Below are 18,137 nucleotides of genomic sequence, written 5' to 3'. Positions count from 1 at the left end.
ACCGTTAAATAAATATTTGGTAAAAATATATAATATTAAGCTACATTATTGCTAAAACTACTAGATATTTTTTGAAACTACGCTACAATGGGTTTCTTTACGGAAGTTCAAAAAAATCTATATCACATTTTTTGTGTTGTAAGGCAAAAACGTGTCAAACTAACTGATTACTAACCAAAGTTTAGAGTAAATACAAGTGCTGTAGTGCGCCAATGAAAATGAACAAATATGATATTGTAATGGATTAAAATTATACTGACAGATTGAAAACAAGTTAGTGATGCTGATAGCGGCGCTGTTCGAAAATATTAACCCTACTTTGACGACTAGAGTCTTAAAGAATCCAACGCTGAGATAAAAGCGTTTTTAAGAAAGTAATACAAATCAAAAATATTCTCTTTAGTATTTGTATATGGGTATTTGAGAAAAAAATTGCGAATGAATAAAATTTAAAATTTTTGTCGAAACCAACCATGAAACCATCGAAACTTGCCATTGAAATTTAAAACTATTTCTTTATCACATGAAGTAATAAATACTACCATTTTACGATATTTTATATATATATATTTTTTTTTTTGGTTTTGTTGATTTTAATAGATAATCAAATTTGTATAAAAAAATCCGTCATTGTTTTAGTTTTAAGAAACATTATCAATGGCGCCGAAAAGTTCCGAATGTTAGAAGAGGTGATAATTGTTCGGTGGTAATTGTTTGTTACGAGCAAGTGTTTTTGATTGGCGCAAATTGTTCAAAGAGGATCGAGAACGCGTTGACGCCGAACCACGTCCAGGACGCCATCAACATCAACTGGTGATTATTAATCAGAGATCTTACTGGCATCGCTGAAATACCGGAAGAATCAGTGAAACCCATTTTGAAAGATAAATTGGGTCTAAGAAAAGTGAAAGCACGTTTGGTTGTAAGATCTCTCGATTTTTACGAAAAACAGTGTCGCGTTAATGACTGTGAGACAATACTTTCCTTCTACCAGGATGTTTGAAAACGTGTTATTACTGGTGATGAGTCTTGAATCTATGCTTGCGGCTCGGAAAGAAACGATCAATCGGCCGAATATCGCGTCAAAGGTGAGCCGAAGACGAAAAACTCATATCAAAGTAGGTCGAAAATCAAGGTTGTTGACAGATTTCGTCATTTCAAATTGTTAACAAGGAATGCCATTTAATGTTATGCGTCGTTTGCGCGAAGCTATTCGTAAGAAGAGGCCGGCATTATAGGTCGACAACTCTTGGATTTTGCACCACGATAAAGCACCGTCGCATACTGCGCATTGATTTTTATTGAGTTTTTTGACAGGTTTTCAACCAATATCGCACCGCAACTACCGTGTTCGCATGTTTAGGCTTTGTGAGACTTCTGGCTATTCAGCAAAATCAAACGATCGCTTCGGGGAAACAGTTTTGAGTCAACTGAAGACTTTATCCGTGAACCGCTACACGCATTGAAGACTATTCTGGAAATTTACTTTAAGAAGCTTGTCGACGGTTGGAAAAAACATTGGCTATTTGAAAAATATGTTAAAAGTTTTAAAATTAAATCCTTATTTGCTTGATTAAGCTCCGGAAATGTACTTTAACAACTGTTTCGTAAATAGGAATGAACGTTGGCAGAAGTGTATTGGGGCATGGGGGTTACGAGAGCGAGCGAGACGACATAGGTTTGGAAGAAGAAATTAAGATCTCTAAAATTATGAATAAAGTCTTACTATATTTTGCTGACATTAGTACTTAGTAACAATTTGTGTCTGCAGACATATGTATAACCCCAAAAACAAATAGAAAAGCAATTATTTTTTTAAAACAAATAATTTCTAACTCCACGCGTCTCATTAAGGGTTAACATTTTTAACCAGCATATAGTAAAATGATGTTTGAAATTATGAATTTAGTAGATATAATTTTGAAACAGTGCAAAACAGATTTTTTCTTACTAAATGTAAATAAAAAGTAGCAGTAAAACACGATGCAAACAACGGCAAAATTTCAGAATACGAGTAAAAAGTGCTTACCACAAATTCATAATTGGCAATAAAATAAAAAATAAATAAAGACTAATGATAACTTTTTAAAAAATTATAAAAAAAAAATTTATTTATAAACAAGCATGCATTTCCAATTAATTTAATTACAGCTGTACTGCAGCTTCTGCTTCAAATTAGATTATTGGCTTATGTTGGTGCGTGTATTTACAAAGTAAATTTATTACGATTTTTATTAATTATAAGCGAATAAAAAGAAAATACCTTCGTTGTGCAAAAACAGCATTCAAATTCCACAGGTACATCCTGCTCCAGATTATCCATTCTTTGGTTTTGTAAATTCTCGAGTGCCACCTGACGTCGCAGCTCGGCCACTTCCTATAAAATTGTGAATAACGATTTGTTTTTGTTTTTCTCTTACACTGCACTTAATTATAGTTTTTTGCTAATATTTTATGTTTGTTGTTTTTTGTTTGGGTTATTTTGTTGGAATAGTTGGACGCAATTACATAAGTGGTGGGATAGCAGTTGATGGCTAGTCTTTTTTATTTAGCATTGGATATGGAATGCTGGACGGGGTTTGGACATTATTGTTGTGGTTAAGGATTGAGGTGGTATTTGTGGGCGATGGGATTTGGGGTTAGAGTGGAAAATTACAAATATCAAGTGTTGAAGAAAACAGAAACGCTAAAGTAGTCAGCTATTCGCATGCCAAGCAGCAGCTCAAATATTTAAAGAGTAAACTTAAATGCATAAGATGGTGCTAGAGAGTGATATATACATATATATGCGTGCAAAGATATTTACAAATATATGCACATATATAGAGTTAGTATATTAGGTAAAGTGCTAGTACTGCGAGCTTTTGAATCGGCTTTTAGCAGCATGCCGACGGCAAGTGGTGACTAGAAAGTGGCTGAGTAGTGGCAACGCGACTTATATATGTACAAACATACTTACTACTGGCTGTGCACACGTGCTTAATAAATTGTGACAGTGCTCGTGTGCGTTAAGGCGTGCGTAGTGAAGCGGTTGAAGACTTTATGTTAAGAGAGTACAAACATATTAGTTTAAAGCGGCGTTGCAAGTACATACATACATATTATAATGAGTAGATTATGAAAATTGTTAATTAACATATATAATAATTAACGGTAAATATTAGCTTTGTGTGAGTGCTATATATTTGCATGTATTTGATAATGTGTGAGCAAAGATGGTGTATATTACAAGAAATATGAAATAATTTTATAAATGTTAAAATGAATATGTAGGCTTAATATATTATTAATGCGTCTAACATTTAGCATACATAAAGAAGAAGAAGAAGAAAAATTGTATAATTATGTAGTATAAGTAAGCGATCGCACAGATTTAATGACTTATTAGTAAAATCAGTTACTTTTCGTTACCCAAACGTTAGAAGCTATGCAGAAAAAAGAATAGTTCCTTTAGTTTCTATGACAGTGTGATTTTAATAGAATCTAACTATTTCTTATTTCGATATAACCTCAAACAAGAAGCATATACATATATTAATACTTAAGCGATGGATGTTTTGATTCAACATATCGCTGATTTGGGCTCATGTGTCTCCGGTGTTTTAGACGTGCGTACATTCCAAGGTCCCAGCACTGGCTTGGAACGCTATCTTGTTGCAGCCAAGATACGCAAACACAAGGAAGATTCGACGTCGAGAAGCTGCAATCACAACAGACCGCCGAACGATTTTCCACTCGACTTGCACTCCTGCTTAGAGCTCTCATCAACAACTCGATATAAGGAAACTGCAGGACGGCATTTCAAGCTACTTAAGTACAGCTGTAAACGAAACCATTGATTTTCGGATAAAGTAAAAGGACAGCTGTTACGATGAGGAATGCCGTGTCGCAGTGGAGAGAAAATATATTGCCTACCTCGCAACGTTACTATTGACCACACCATGTGCGAGATGGGATAGATACTAAGAGCTGAAGAGGGAAGCAAGACGTATTTGCTGATAAAAATGAGAAAGGCCGAAATACGTGAGGACGAAGAGCTTGCTAAGCTGCCTCACAGGGATAATTTTCGAAAATTCTACGAAAATAAGCGGCGATAACAACAGATTTCAAGGTGATCCAGTGACTGCTGCCTAGACCATACTGAAATTATAAAGGGAAGACTTCTGCAGCCTGTTGAATGACAGCAAAAGCATGATACCAAGAGATGGTGAACCTGATCCCCAATAGACGATGATTGAGCGGACAGATTGAACCTCTGTTCTGTCAGATTGATTCCGTTATAATTCCATAAGTGTTTTGTTGAAATTTTAACCAAGGTTTTCGAATAAGCCTTCTTGACTTAATCTTTAAGCAAATATACGAAGAGGAAAGGAAACAATAAATAACGCTAACACAAACAATTTATTTCAACAAGTCTAATTTAAGTCAAGTTTTTCGTTTATCTTTTCCGTTAGTGAATTTTGCTCATATTGCTGGCCACGAAACTGTGACGACTAAAGCGTTTTCCACATCCGCTTTCTAAGCCATTATTTATACGCCTATGCTATATATAGGTATGAGTGCTTGTACAATATATATGTATATACATACATGTGTTCTCTTGCAGACGAAATGGTAATTCTAACATTCCTGGTAGCAAATTTTGAATCTATTTGTATTCTTGGACCAGTAGTACCACCAGTAGTATGCGAAATGCGGAATAAGAAGTTTTTAAATAAAACTTCAAATATAGCTACAAAAAGGTGTAAGGGAGCCAAATTGAAACGTTTTTTTTTTATAGACAGAGCTACTGATCGAGGATGATATTTATGGCATTGGAAAAGTTAGAAAATATATATTTACTATTCTTTTTATGCAACTGTTGGAGCTTGATTTATTCCGAAGAAAAAACTAACTTTTACCTAGTCATTTCTTCAAACATCCTGGTTTTACAATAATAATTCTTTTCTGTTACGAACTAGTTCTTTTGTTTCTTGAAAATATGCTAGTCTGAACCACCAAATCTCTACTGGATTACCAGCTTATATAAGATACATAAAAGTGCTTATGTAGGCATTTATATATACGGACGCGGCACGGAAAATCACCCAAGGCGCAGCATCCGCAATTGTTTCGTTTGTTGCTTTGTGCTTGGTGCAAAATTTTCATTGCCTGATTGCAATTGCGTGCATCTGTGTGAGCACATTTCTCAGCACTTTTGCTTGAAAAATTTTACATCCTTGTGCTCAAGCTTTATATTACCTACACATAAAACACATCAACACATGTATTAGGGTGGTTGAAAAATAGGCTCTTATTCACCTTTAAGAAAGTCTCACCAAGTATGAGCTTTTAATTGTAGCGGGAAGGTTCTCCGTCTTACAGTTTTTGTTTTTGTCTTATTATCCGACAGGACAATTCAAAAAATTATCTTGTTTCATAGTTTGATGGGAAATTGAATGCTCTACAAAAAAGTCGTCAATGATTTTTTGCATCAAATGTATTATACTCATATAGTACACCATGTCGTATGAGTAACATATAATTTGCAAGGCTCAACAAGCGCCTGGGGTCATTTGATATATAACTTGATGTGCATATAACTTTTACGAAATATTTTTATGAAAAATCTTTATTTTTTTATTTTTTTAAGGGTCCTATGCTGTATATCGATTCGAAAATATACTCTATTCGATATTCGGAGCTATGTATCTTATAATTATGCGAAAGTTGTACCGCCCTGTGCCGGAATACTTATATTTTTATACTCTCGCAACAAAGTTGCTAAAGAGAGTATTATAGTTTTGTTCACATAACGGTTGTTTGTAAGTCCTAAAACTGAAAGAGTCAGATATAGGGTTACCAAAGTGATCAGGGTGACGAGTASAGTTGAAATCCGGATGTCTGTCTGTCCGTCCGATGGGTGAAATCGGTTCACAACCACGCCTGAAATCTCGATTATCACTTTATCATGCGAGAGTATAAAATGTTCGGTGACACCCGAACTTAGCCCTTCCTTACTTGTTCGTTTTTGTATTCCACAACTCAAAAGCAAACGAATATTTTATTCGGAAATAGGATTGAAAATGAGAAAATCGAATTATCGAATAAAAAAATCGAATTCGAGCAAAGTTTTAGCTGAATCAGCTCACAAAGTAGGGCCCTAGACTTTCTTTGTAGAGAAAGTTATGTATTAGAATATCACTCTTTTGAAGTTATAGGTTAACTCTTTTAAGGTAAAATATCAAATAATTCTGTATAAAATATTTTGGAAAAGTCATGTAGTCACGGTTTAAAGTGGAAATAAAGTGTTTGCTTATGCTGGATCTTTGGTTTCAGGGCAAAAGCTGAAACTTCAGGAGATATAATGAACACCCTAATGTATTTAGGTACTAGTATATATACTTGTAGTATGACAAATCCTCTCGGCCGCGTGGAACAATTTGTGGGGTCTTAAGGGTGTGACAATGAATTGCTTAAACATGTCTTTAAAACTTACGTTTACGTTATTTAAGCGCTTAATTTCATATTAATAGCTCTTAAGCGACTAGTGGCTTTTAATGCCACGCGGCCACGTACTAATAAAATTTAATAATCGTAGACATTTATTTCATGTATGAAGTGAAATTTGCATAGGCTGCATATTTATATTAACATTGAATAATAGAAGAATCTGTTGAATATGAAAACCTTGGTTGAAATATGCTAAACCATAGAGTTGCTATTATCAGTTAATTAACATTTTCTGTCTAATAGTCAAAATAGAAATAAATAAATAAAACATAACCATATTTCAAAATATGTCTACCTATGTTAACCTTGTTTTACTGATGATACGAGAATTTGTGATAGAAATAATAGAAAATATATAATAATTAGTTTCAGAAATACGAGGGACAAAATTTTGTTCTAAAAAACATGAAACATAATAGACGATGTTTGAAATTTTTATCTAAAACGATATATAGATAGTTCTATTATTAATTATTGTCTGTGCCTCATCATGATGGTGGCTCCCTCAATGCCTAACTCTTTCGCCTGGAAATTCTGGCAAACATTTTCATCCGAAAAGTAAGGGAGATATGAAATTCAAAAAAGGTTTTCAAGAGGTGTGTGGAAATTTAGAGCATGCGTAAATTGGCTCAAAGGAGTATATGGTGTAGGCTATGCTCATAATTTTATGAGACACACATTATAATTAAATATTGTTACTACTGCTGTCACACTATCTGAAAGTAGTCATATGATATAACATGATATAACATGGTGGTATGATGATTGAGGATATTGTTGTATAAATGGCGGGTAAAAGTCGTGTTTAAGAAATTGGTACATTTATTGAGCTATGTTTGGATGACATCATATTTATTAAATTTTATGCTATGTCAACGACTACGGATATTTCAAGGACGTAAGGCTGGAGCCCAGACTAATCTTCCGGTCACAAATCCAGTACGCCGCAGGAAAGGCAGCGAAAATCACATAGGGGACACCAGGTAAGCAAAGAAAAAACTCCTAATGTTGCTGACAATCAGCGTACTATTATACGGAGCTGAGAAAAAAAAGAAAACTGGACAAGGTAGTGGCCAAAGTGCAGCGTACCGCAGCTCTCAGAGTTGCACCAGCCTACCGAACAGTGTCAGTAGTACTAGTTATAAGCAATAATGCCTCAATTGCCTTCTGTCATACGAAAGGAAAAGCTGTGGAAGCTAAAGGAAATATCCGAAAATAACAATAAGGCAATAGAGCAAATAAAGAAAAATACCATAACAAGATGGCAACGAAGATGGAAGAACGAGTGTCGTGGCAGATGCACGTCCACACTAACAAAACCTAGTCGACCGATTTCAACCAAATTTTGTATGTAATATTATCTTGCTATTCCTACATTATGGTGAGAAATGGGACTAAACCCACAGCTACTCGCCATATAAAATAATTTTAAATTCCGTCTAGCACGAATTTACATAACAAGCTAAAAGTGTCACTGAAGTATTCCACCTTGCGATCAAGGATTGCCCGAATCGGACCAATACTGTGAACCATAAATTCTATTACGAGGACTTTTTTCCAAAACATTGGCCCAACTAAGATATAACATAGGAGTTTGAAGAGAATCCTTTTCTTATAATATTATGCCAGTGATTAAAGAAAGGTTGAATCGGAATAGTAATGTCTTTAGCCTCCATATACCTAATAGAGATTTTTCGAGCTTCCAGTTGACATTATAGCGCATGTATCGGCAAATATGAGACTTACATATCTTAAATAAAAATGAAAGAGCATGTTCTTCAAATAACGGTGCATTTTTGTGCTTGAAATGGATAATATTGCGAGAAGGCTTGTGACTTTGATTTCGTCGAAAAGTGAATGTTGAATTTTTCGCAACATTTTTAAAATAAAGCATTGCAACAGCTAAAGGTATATCCTTACCTATGCTTTTTACTGTCCCTACGTATGTGTTTCTATGTGCGATTACATCCTAATTTAGTCCTTCTTTACTTGGTTTTTATTAAATTCGTCTACGTTGGCTAACATTGACTAAGATATTGTGATATAGACATTTTAGCAACTAAGGTCTTCAAATACATATACGTATAAAGCAATAATTTCAATTAAACCTAACTGCATAATTTTAAGCTCAAGCGCTGTAAATGAAATTGTTAACACATCTGTAACTAACATTTGCCGTAACATTAGATGTACATTCAAGATTTATTTGCTTACATTCTGATTCCATGTGTCAAAATCAAGAAACGTACGAGAACTCAAATTTTCATTTAGTTTTTTCTATGCGTGTTTTTGAAAAAAGTAAAAGCCTGTCATTGTTACTTTTTGAGTGAAAACAGAAATTTAATGTACGTCAGATTTGTTTATTTATTATTTATTTCTAGCCAGACCAATTTTGACAAATTGCATTCGGAATACGAGTGAAAACGAAATAACAAAGAACCCTAAATGTCATTTCAATGCAACTGAGGCGCTGCATATGGACTGGTGAGTTCAATGAGTTATACACCATATATGCCGTAAACGAAAGGCTTTTTTTCGTTTCACTTCGTTGCAGTACTTCTGGTGGTGATTTTGCACATTACAAGTACAACTCCAATACCGTTTCGTAGTGACGATTATTTTTATTTGGAACCCGACATGGATGATGATATGGACTATATGCAGAGTGCCAATTTAGCTGATGACGACTATCAACCAAAAGAATCTGAATCGGATTATGTTATGTTTCCGCGCTCAGCGGAGACAACAACGGAATGTGGTGTGTGTAGAGAAGAAATGTTGAATCCTAAATGTTGAATGTTATATTTTTCCAACATTTTATATCTTTTTAAGAAACCGAACCACCCAAGCATGTAGAAACACACACACCCAGCACGCATGGTGTAGTGGCAACGACGTGTGTGGCTGTTATACCGGGACAATCGGCAAAACACGAAGTGCATACTACCGAAAAGCCACAAACAACACCGCAAAGTATAACGACGGCGCCTCAACCGGCCGCAACGACTCTACAACCAACAACAGCAGCGCCAACTGCAGTAACTGTCACCGTTGCTCCACAAAACACAACAACTCAAGCCATGCATACGACTACATGTACGCCCGAAGTCGAGACGACAACGTGCATACCGGAGGAAGAGTCATCCGGAAAAAAGGGTGGTTCGCGTCCCGTCGAGGCGACCACCTGCATGTCGCTGAAGAGTCTGATAGGTGGCGCTAGTAACGGTTCCTATGACGGCTTACTAATGCCGCCGTCTGAGGTTTTTCCACCCGTCTCGCTGACTGAGCAGGAGGGTAAAACTCGTGCGCTGCACTCACTTGTGCAACATCTGTATGTGGCGCAGGCGCGCGTTCAACTTGAAGCCATTGAAATCAAGAAGGCGCAAGCGGTCGCCAATTCAGCGCAACAGCAGCTGGAGGAGGCTGCCAATCATGTGCGCAGCGTGACAGCAGCGCTGCAGAATGCTCAGCAAGAGGTCGCTTCGGCTGCCATACGTGCTCAAACGGCACAATTGCAGTTAGCTGCGCACGATCAACTGCTCTTTGCAGCGCGTCAAGATGTGGACGCACTCTCCTCGCAAATGGTCGGCTTGCAGGCGGCGGAAGGTATTGCCGTGCCGACGGTGAAGTTCGATATCGGTAGTTTGTTGGATAAGTTGAAGCAACCGTTGGCAGCTGCGGAGCGGCCGACCGCCGTGCCGCCGGTGTTATCAATGCAAGAGCAAGCACCTCCGGAGCCGGCGCCACTTTATGCTGACTATGATTACGATTAAGTTTCAAATATGCTTTTTACTCCCTCTACGTATATGTATATATAAATCCATCTAATATCTTTAGTCTCTCATATGTAGGTCTACGCCTGTATATATTTTTTTAAACTGTATTTCTGAAACGATTTGTGTTGTTTTGTGCACTTCACTTCATAAAAGAAGAGTGTTTCTTGTATTTTTGATTATTTTATTTAACTTTCATGTCCACTCTCATTCAATAATCACAATAAATGACTATTTATAAATTATATGATGTTTTTTTTGGAGTTATGGAACTCAAATAATCTTTTTATTTTTATTTCTTTGATTTACTGCAGCGTTTGGTCACTTTGTTGTAACGAAGGGGTTTAAGTAATAGTAATGGTGGAATCCTAAAAAGGGAACTCAAATTCCACTTACAAATTAAGAGCGTCCATGGTTCAAACAAATTGGAGATATGTCAATAGAGAGCCCTGTCTTCAATGGAAGTGTGAGCACACAAAGTGCCGCTGATGGCTCAATGGTCAGATTGCCTTATGTAATTTGGAGGAATGCTACCGAGTTGACTGTCCTTTGCCATTACAGTTAAGTAGACTTAGGTCGGAGGTATGAAATTCCTTAGCTATGCATGCTGGTTCTGCGGACGAGTGACCAACCTTTTCGGCTGACTTCGGTGGTCGCACATGGAACTAAACAATATCAACAAAATAACAAGAACTGACACTTTGAAGATTGACGCTTCCAGTAAGGGGAAAACGGCAAATATTATGCCTCCAGTCAGGAGGCGATAAACCGAGTGTTCCAGGCTTATTAAGCCGGTACTGACAGCAGTAAAAACGGAGAGTACAAGTCAAAGTACCCAAAAATTAAATATTTAATCGTGCGCATACTAAGCAGCCAAGAGTACCAACCGGTACGGTAACCAAAGGAGAGGTAGGAAAGAAGCCAAAAGAGAGGTTAGAAAGAAGAAAAGCTGGCATCAGACGACAGTCATTGTACTCGAAAATATAGCCAAAGTTCAGGCTTCTGGTACCTCAGCTGATATATCCCCTCTAAACCAAAACAGCCAGTGAAGGCATACAAAAGTTTTCTGCAAGGAAGCAATCAGAATGTCCCGCGGAAATCACCTAATTAAGCAGCTCCCAGAATAGTACTCGCTCCCACAACGAAACGTTTTAACTGTATCTAAAAAACTCAAGCAGAGGGAGGTCGAGCTAAATAGCAACATAACTGCAAATCACTACTGTAATGTGGCCAGGAACAGCCTATCTACCAACCTTCTGGCAAATGTAATAGCATCAGAATTTAATCATATTATATTAGAAAAGGAGCCTAAAAAATTAGTTGATTTATTTATTAAAAAAATATAAGTATAATATATAGACGTTTTAATGATTAATAAGAGTGTTAGATAATTTTGTTAATAAAGGATGAATCTATTTAACTCTATTAATTTTCATCTCTCGCTTCTTTAGCTTGATTTAAATAGATTTCTGCGTAAGTTAATATTTGCAATATGAAATCTATACTCTACTTATCGATTTGTTTATCTCGATTTCTTTACAATTGAATTGAATTTCAACAATTTGATGCCTGAAATTGAAACTCGTGATCTCGGCGACACTTGGTTTCATCGAGACGGCACCACTTCCCACACAGCGCATCAATCAATGCATTTATTGAGAAAACAATTCGGAAAACAGATAATTTCACGTTTTAGGCAGGTCGATAGGCCACCAAGACCGCGTGATATGACGTCGTTATACTTTTACCTGTGGGGATATGTAAAGTCCACCAGTCACCAGCCGAAATGTTCGAACAAGTCATCACAGATTGGATTCAATGGACAGACCATTTGAAGTTTCTCTTTTTTTATTTAAAAAAGCAGGAAACCTGGAAATGGATCACCCTTTATAAATGGAGCATGGACTATTTTACCAAATAGCGTTATTTCCTATGATTATAATAGTATAGAAATGAATTGAACCTTGTACATTCGCACGAAGACACTTAGACTAATTGCTGAAATCTGCTGGGCGATTTTGATTATCACATAACTATTCGGATATAAATCCGGAGATAAATCCATTGGTCTTTAATTTCTTATGATTAAAAGACTGTCAATGCTGATATTATTAACCGAAAATATCGAATTGTAATGAAAAATATAAGAGAGCCTAAAAGTAGGCAGCATGCATTTCTATTTTTGTTTTTCATTTAAAAAATTTTATCGAAAGTAATAAGAAAATCGAAATAAATTATAGAAATTTATTTTTTAGTTCGTTGAGATGATTTTGTATGTTATATAGTACAACCTATATAAATAATAATTATTAAGCACCATAGTTTTTGCTACTTACACTACTTGGATTCTAATAGGTTTTTAATTGACTTTTCAAGTTAAGTATAAATTATTTATTAATTATTATGTTAAAATTAAAGAACTTATTTTATTAGTCAGTATGAAAAAATGCTTATAAATTTTTTTAACAAAATATTTACTTTTTTTTTAACAAAATATTTACTTCTTTAATTATTTCAATGCAAAACTTTAGATAGTAAAAGCTAAATTTTTCTTTAAAATTGATTCACGCACAATTTGAGTGAAATGAAATTGATAATTATGAATTAATTAGCTGCGTTTTCATTCTTGCTGTTGCAAATCACGATTTTCGTAAGAACATGAGCATTTATGTAGCTAAAGGAATGCTGCAGCCACTAAAGAGTCAAGACAAATTTGCAAAACCCATTCACTGTTTAAGAAACGGTATATGAAAGAATATAAAAAATTAAGTTACGCAAATTAATAAGTGAAATGTTTGATAATCTTTTTTGTACCTCCTTACTCTTTCCCCGTAAGGTCTGGTATGGGTTAAGAAATGTTATGTTATGTTATAGTTGTTTGCAGTATTTGTTAATTTGTAGTTGTAGTTGTATTGTATTTGTAATTAAAGTGGTTATTAACATTTGTTCTTGTAAAGTGGTGTATTTCAATAGATGTAGAGATGTATAACTAATTTATAATGTATACATAATTGAAAAACATCAATGAAATGAAACACATTATTACAGAGTTTACTAAATATCTACAAAAACATCTAATTATTTGGCTTAGTTGATAAAGTGTAAATATATATAATTTGTACTATAAAAAGCTTAAAAAAAACAACAAATACCTTTATGTAATGTATGTAAATTATATAAGAGAAACAATTGTTTATGAGAGGAATATAATTTCATCGTGCAGTTGTGGTGCTCACCATGTAGCTCTGTGAAACATTGAAGAAATACTTGAGATACATGGCAGAGAGATAGAGAGACCATTATTCAACTGCCACATTATTTCGGAAGTGTGAAATACTTCAATCGATAATTTTTTAATATTCCCAGACTTTGAACTCCACTTTAGAGGGTGTTTTCTTCGACGGAAAGCTTACTAATATGAGCAAAAAACAGTAAGACTTTGTTCATAATTCTTAAACTATTCTTCAAAATCTATGTCGGAACTTCAAAGTGATCCCCTTTAAAATTGAAAAGAGTTTAAAGAATGGAAATCTCTCATGGATATTATACACCGATTTTTTTGTACAAAATTTTTGTGTTTTTTAAATGAGCCAAAAATTTAAAACAAGTACCTCTCCCTTTTGTTATGGTAAATGGCATTACATGCCATTCAAAAAGTTAGCAAAGTGAACCACAATTAAAATGCCGTTAAAAGCACATAATAAAAGTTCAATGGCAACTGACATGAAGGCGAGTTTGCGTGCCAGCTAATCATCTGATTATCACGCGAACGAATAAAAATACAATTGAAACGTAGCCGAAGACATCGGGCAAGTGCAAAATTGACTGGGCGTGAATGAACACCCATTCAGACATATGAAAGTTCACAAGTTTGGCATGGCAACCAATTGTTGCACGAGAGGAGTGCGAAGACTCAACTAGCATACCATAATTGCAGTGAGTGCACTGCGAAGAGTCGTACTAGACACCGCGTGTATGAAAAACTTTCTCCGAGAAGAGATCAAATATGTGTAGATGGGTATATCATGGGTATACAATTAAAAGTAAATATTTATAATTGCAAATAATAAGTTTAAGTTATTGATATCATGTTATAAATGGTTATGCCATAGTGATTATATAAGTTTGTATGAGTTAACTTTTATGACACATAATTAATTGTAATTTAGCTGAAAACAATTAGGGAAACACAGTGATTTAGTAATAGAAACATATTCGATAATTCAACTTGAAACAAATAAAATTACTAAAACGATTATAAAGTACCAATAAAGGAGGTGGGCGGATGTTAGAAACTATAGTGACTACAAAATTTTGCTTGTGGGTCTATATAAATGTGTATGTGTATTGTTGAAGGCGAAATCTCGATAACCGTGTAAAAAGTTCTCTTAGTTCCTTACTACTCTTATAGTCTCGTTGTCTCGTTCTTATTGAATAACTAGAGATGAGTTAAATGAATTTTATATTTGGTACAAATTCGCGACTTTTGATACAGCAAGATGATATGTATATCAAGCCGAACATTACAGTAAACCGTTATTTTAATTAAATTAATTTTTTTGATTGGTCAAGAAGTTGGTTTGTGAAAAATAATTTGGAAAAATAATATGGTACTTTCTCAAGAGTATTCCAAAAACAGATATCATCGATTCAAAACCCACAGGTACGCAGGTAAACAGAGGTTTATTATCTCGTCGACATGGGGCGCTCAGTAAATGCAATGATTCTGAGAGCGATGCCGGTGCTAGCTTAGCAACTTGCCGACAATGTCGAAGATTAGTACCGAAGCAAAAGCAATTCAAATAAAACAATTCATCTCTGTGGGAGGACGTAGCGGCTGCTTCACATGAGACTACAGCGGACGTTTGTGTGTGAGCAATCGACTCGAGTAATAAAATTAGTATATTTTTATAGCTAGTTTGTGGACCAAGGTAGCAGTCCTTCCAACGAACTAGGAAATTTCGTTTTACAAGAAAATAATTGCAGAATTTTGATATATTCTCAATGAACATGCCAGGTCGTGTCATATTAGAGGTTTGTTCGACATGTTTTTACAGCACAGTATTTCTATATTCTTCCCTACACAGTTATACGACATTAACGGACGATAACCACGACTATCAATATCAATATTTAGATACTTTTCAATGTAGTACCGTGTACGAGCTGTCGCAACAAATTGGGCGATCGGAAGTGGTCTCACCATCAACCCAAGTAAAATCGACCAACTGCCGTAAATGGGAGACATCCGTATGTAGCCTGCGGAGTTGTTTAGTTGCATTGCAACTGTGTGCCGAATCCATAGCACGGCAGAGGTTTTAGATGGGCCTCGAACACGACCAAGGTGGTGCCTAGCATTCTCAGGGCGCTGACCAGTGCATTGATTTGAGCCGCTGTGCTTTTGAGCACCGTGGGGTAAGGTTGTCGTCAGCAGATTCCTATGTTAAAAACATAGCGGACGTAGTAACCGCCGCATACACTGAAGGGCTCATGCGGGATGGGATGCTTTCAAGGTAGGCGAACATCGAAAAGCGGACAAAAAAGGAATCGATTGCCTTATACTGCTGTAGAGGAGCCATTAGCAAAAGGTGAGGTCTCTCACCGTAAGTGGTCCTCTGGCTCTATGACACCATAGTCAAGCACATTATATTATATGGAGTCTTTATGTGGTGGAAGGCTCTAGAAAAGACCACTCTTGCAACAAAACACGAGAGCGTTCAGCGGGTTGGGCTCATAAACATGTGGTCCACATAACTATGGCACGTCACTTCATCTTGCACATAGCGCCCGTAGACATCGTCGGAAAGTGTGCGGCTGCGAAAGTGGCTATCAATTTCGGTTTTTAACAGAATCGCATCTGAACACTCGGATATCCTAATGCACTTTGTCTTCTTATCGGATCACTTAGATCATGGAGTCGCCAAACTGAACTCTAGCGGATCCTTCTTTGCTCGTATACCGACGAGGGAGCTAGGGATGGGAAGAAGCCGTTGGAGGAGAAGGGTCGTGATCTTCTTTACGAATGGATTAAAGCTTGGGGGAAGCTTGATGGAGGGGTTTCTGTCAGGAGCTCTCTATCAATTGCAGCTTCAGACTTCCTGCCTATTGTCATGTTTTCCAAGCCGAGGCTGCTGTCAACAAGATAGGAGCAGATCTGCTGTTCCGGAGTGCAGCCTTTTTCAGAGAAGTGACCATTCACTCAGAAAACAGAGCAATACTAGCCTTAAACTCATTTTACTAAAATAAAATAAAAATATAAAATATATATGGATATTAAGGTTAGCATGAATTAGCTAGACTTTTAGAGTTACTTTAATACGATTTTCAAAGTGCGTTGAAAGAAATGCTTTCTGTTGGTTGCCTTGTAACAAATTAATTTGATTTTCTCTATAAGGTTATCGAGAAAATCTCCTACAAACAATGTGATCACCATAATTTATGTATGGGTTTGTGGGCATAAGTGCTCGTTTATATATTAGTGTCTGTGTATATGTGCATGTGTGTGTGTGTGTGCGAACTAAACTCCACTTACCCCAGGTGCGATCATCATTTGCAATGGCCGTGGACCGGATGGCACTAGCGACACACTATCACCAGCTTGTGACGAATTGGCGGCCGTATCCTGATCCGCCGCCGTAGCTGACGCTGATGCTGCTGGCGCTACGCCGGCCGCTGTGGTGGACCCCGAACCAGCCGCATTGCCGCCGCTGCCGGACACAACATTCGCAGTGGCTGCACCGCCGACGACATTGGCGCTGGCTGGCGTCGTGGTGCTCAATGGTTTGGCGACGTTTAATAGCGTGGCGGCCGCTGTTGTCAGCAGCGCGGCATCCGCTTCCTGACGCGCGGCCAGCTCCAGCTTCTCGCGTTGTTCGCGCAACAACTGCTGTTGCAATTGACGTTGCTGCTGTTCGCGCTTGTAGCTCTCCATGGCCGTCATGGATGTTAGGTGGGCATTCGGCGTATCGACATAACTATATGGAGGAACTGATTCCTGATCAGGTACAGATGGACGAAACTATGCAAGAGCGCGTTCGCCGAATTCGCGAGAAGGAAAGAAACATTATTAGTTGACTGGTAATATGTTGTGCCTTTATATACATTATATACATATGTAGTACATAGATGACTTGAACACATTCAGTACTAGCTCTATACTTATTATTATTATGCTATGCTTGAACGAAATGTTAGTTAGTCCATGTAAAAGATACGAAAAAGTTAGTTTTGTGGGGAAAAAAACAAACAAACACACATAATTTACTCACAACAATTGCTCTGGCCACATACATATACATACAGACATACATACGCACGTACACACCAACATATACCTATGTATATACCGTGTATATATCGCGTATACATATGTATGTATGAAATTGTACATATATGTATGTGTGTAGAGTGTACAGAGGCGTGTCTGTTGGAACTTACGTGATGCGTCATATTCGAATTCCTCAAATTGGCCATATGATCATAGTTGCGGTAACAGCCGGCGCCGGTGGTGGCCGGATTGCGACCGCCGCCGCTGGTCGACTCGCCATCTTCGGTGCTGTTCCCATCGGTCTGCGAGAGATTGTGCCCTGTGGAGGACCGTCGTAGCGCGTGGGTTAAACGATGCCAATTGTTTATTGATCTATTGCGACTTTCGCGCTTTTCTAATTTTTTTTTGTTGCAATTTTGCATGTTTTCATATATACGTGTACATATACATGTATAGGTATATATAGATATATATAAATTGCGAAATTATGCATGATCATGTGTGTGGGTGCGTGAGTGTGCGTGCAATTATGTTGCGCATGCGTGCAGTCATTCGGTTTTTGTGACATTTGTAGATTTAAAGCATTTTGGAGATTTTGAAATTTT

At 36.7% G+C, this 18,137-nt stretch overlaps 2 protein-coding genes across 3 annotated transcripts in view; one reads left to right on the top strand and one right to left on the bottom strand.

The window, feature by feature from the left end:
• Positions 1-18,137, bottom strand: part of LOC108965332 (potassium voltage-gated channel protein Shab) — a 204,972-nt gene that overhangs the window by 16,325 nt on the left and 170,510 nt on the right. The window contains exons 7-9 of one of the 2 annotated variants that reach the window (XM_018927670.1): positions 17,703-17,926; positions 16,798-17,283; positions 2,264-2,377 (exon numbers count right to left, since the gene is read on the bottom strand). In XM_018927670.1, coding sequence (XP_018783215.1) covers positions 2,264-2,377; positions 16,798-17,283; positions 17,703-17,926 — 824 coding nt within the window. The remainder of the gene's footprint in view (positions 1-2,263; positions 2,378-16,797; positions 17,284-17,702; positions 17,927-18,137) is intronic. The other variant, XM_018927672.1, reaches the window with a different exon arrangement.
• On the top strand, positions 8,837-10,510 carry LOC108965333. Its single transcript, XM_018927673.1, has 3 exons — positions 8,837-8,976; positions 9,047-9,250; positions 9,325-10,510. Exons 1-3 carry the CDS (start codon positions 8,949-8,951, stop codon positions 10,263-10,265), a joined length of 1,173 nt encoding a protein of 390 aa, XP_018783218.1. The 5' UTR covers positions 8,837-8,948; the 3' UTR covers positions 10,266-10,510.

The sequence above is a fragment of the Bactrocera latifrons genome, unplaced genomic scaffold (assembly GCF_001853355.1).
Source record: "Bactrocera latifrons isolate USDA-ARS-PBARC rearing strain unplaced genomic scaffold, ASM185335v1 scaffold_139, whole genome shotgun sequence".
Taxonomy (NCBI): domain Eukaryota; kingdom Metazoa; phylum Arthropoda; class Insecta; order Diptera; family Tephritidae; genus Bactrocera; species Bactrocera latifrons.
This window is presented reverse-complemented; position numbering and strand designations above follow the sequence as displayed.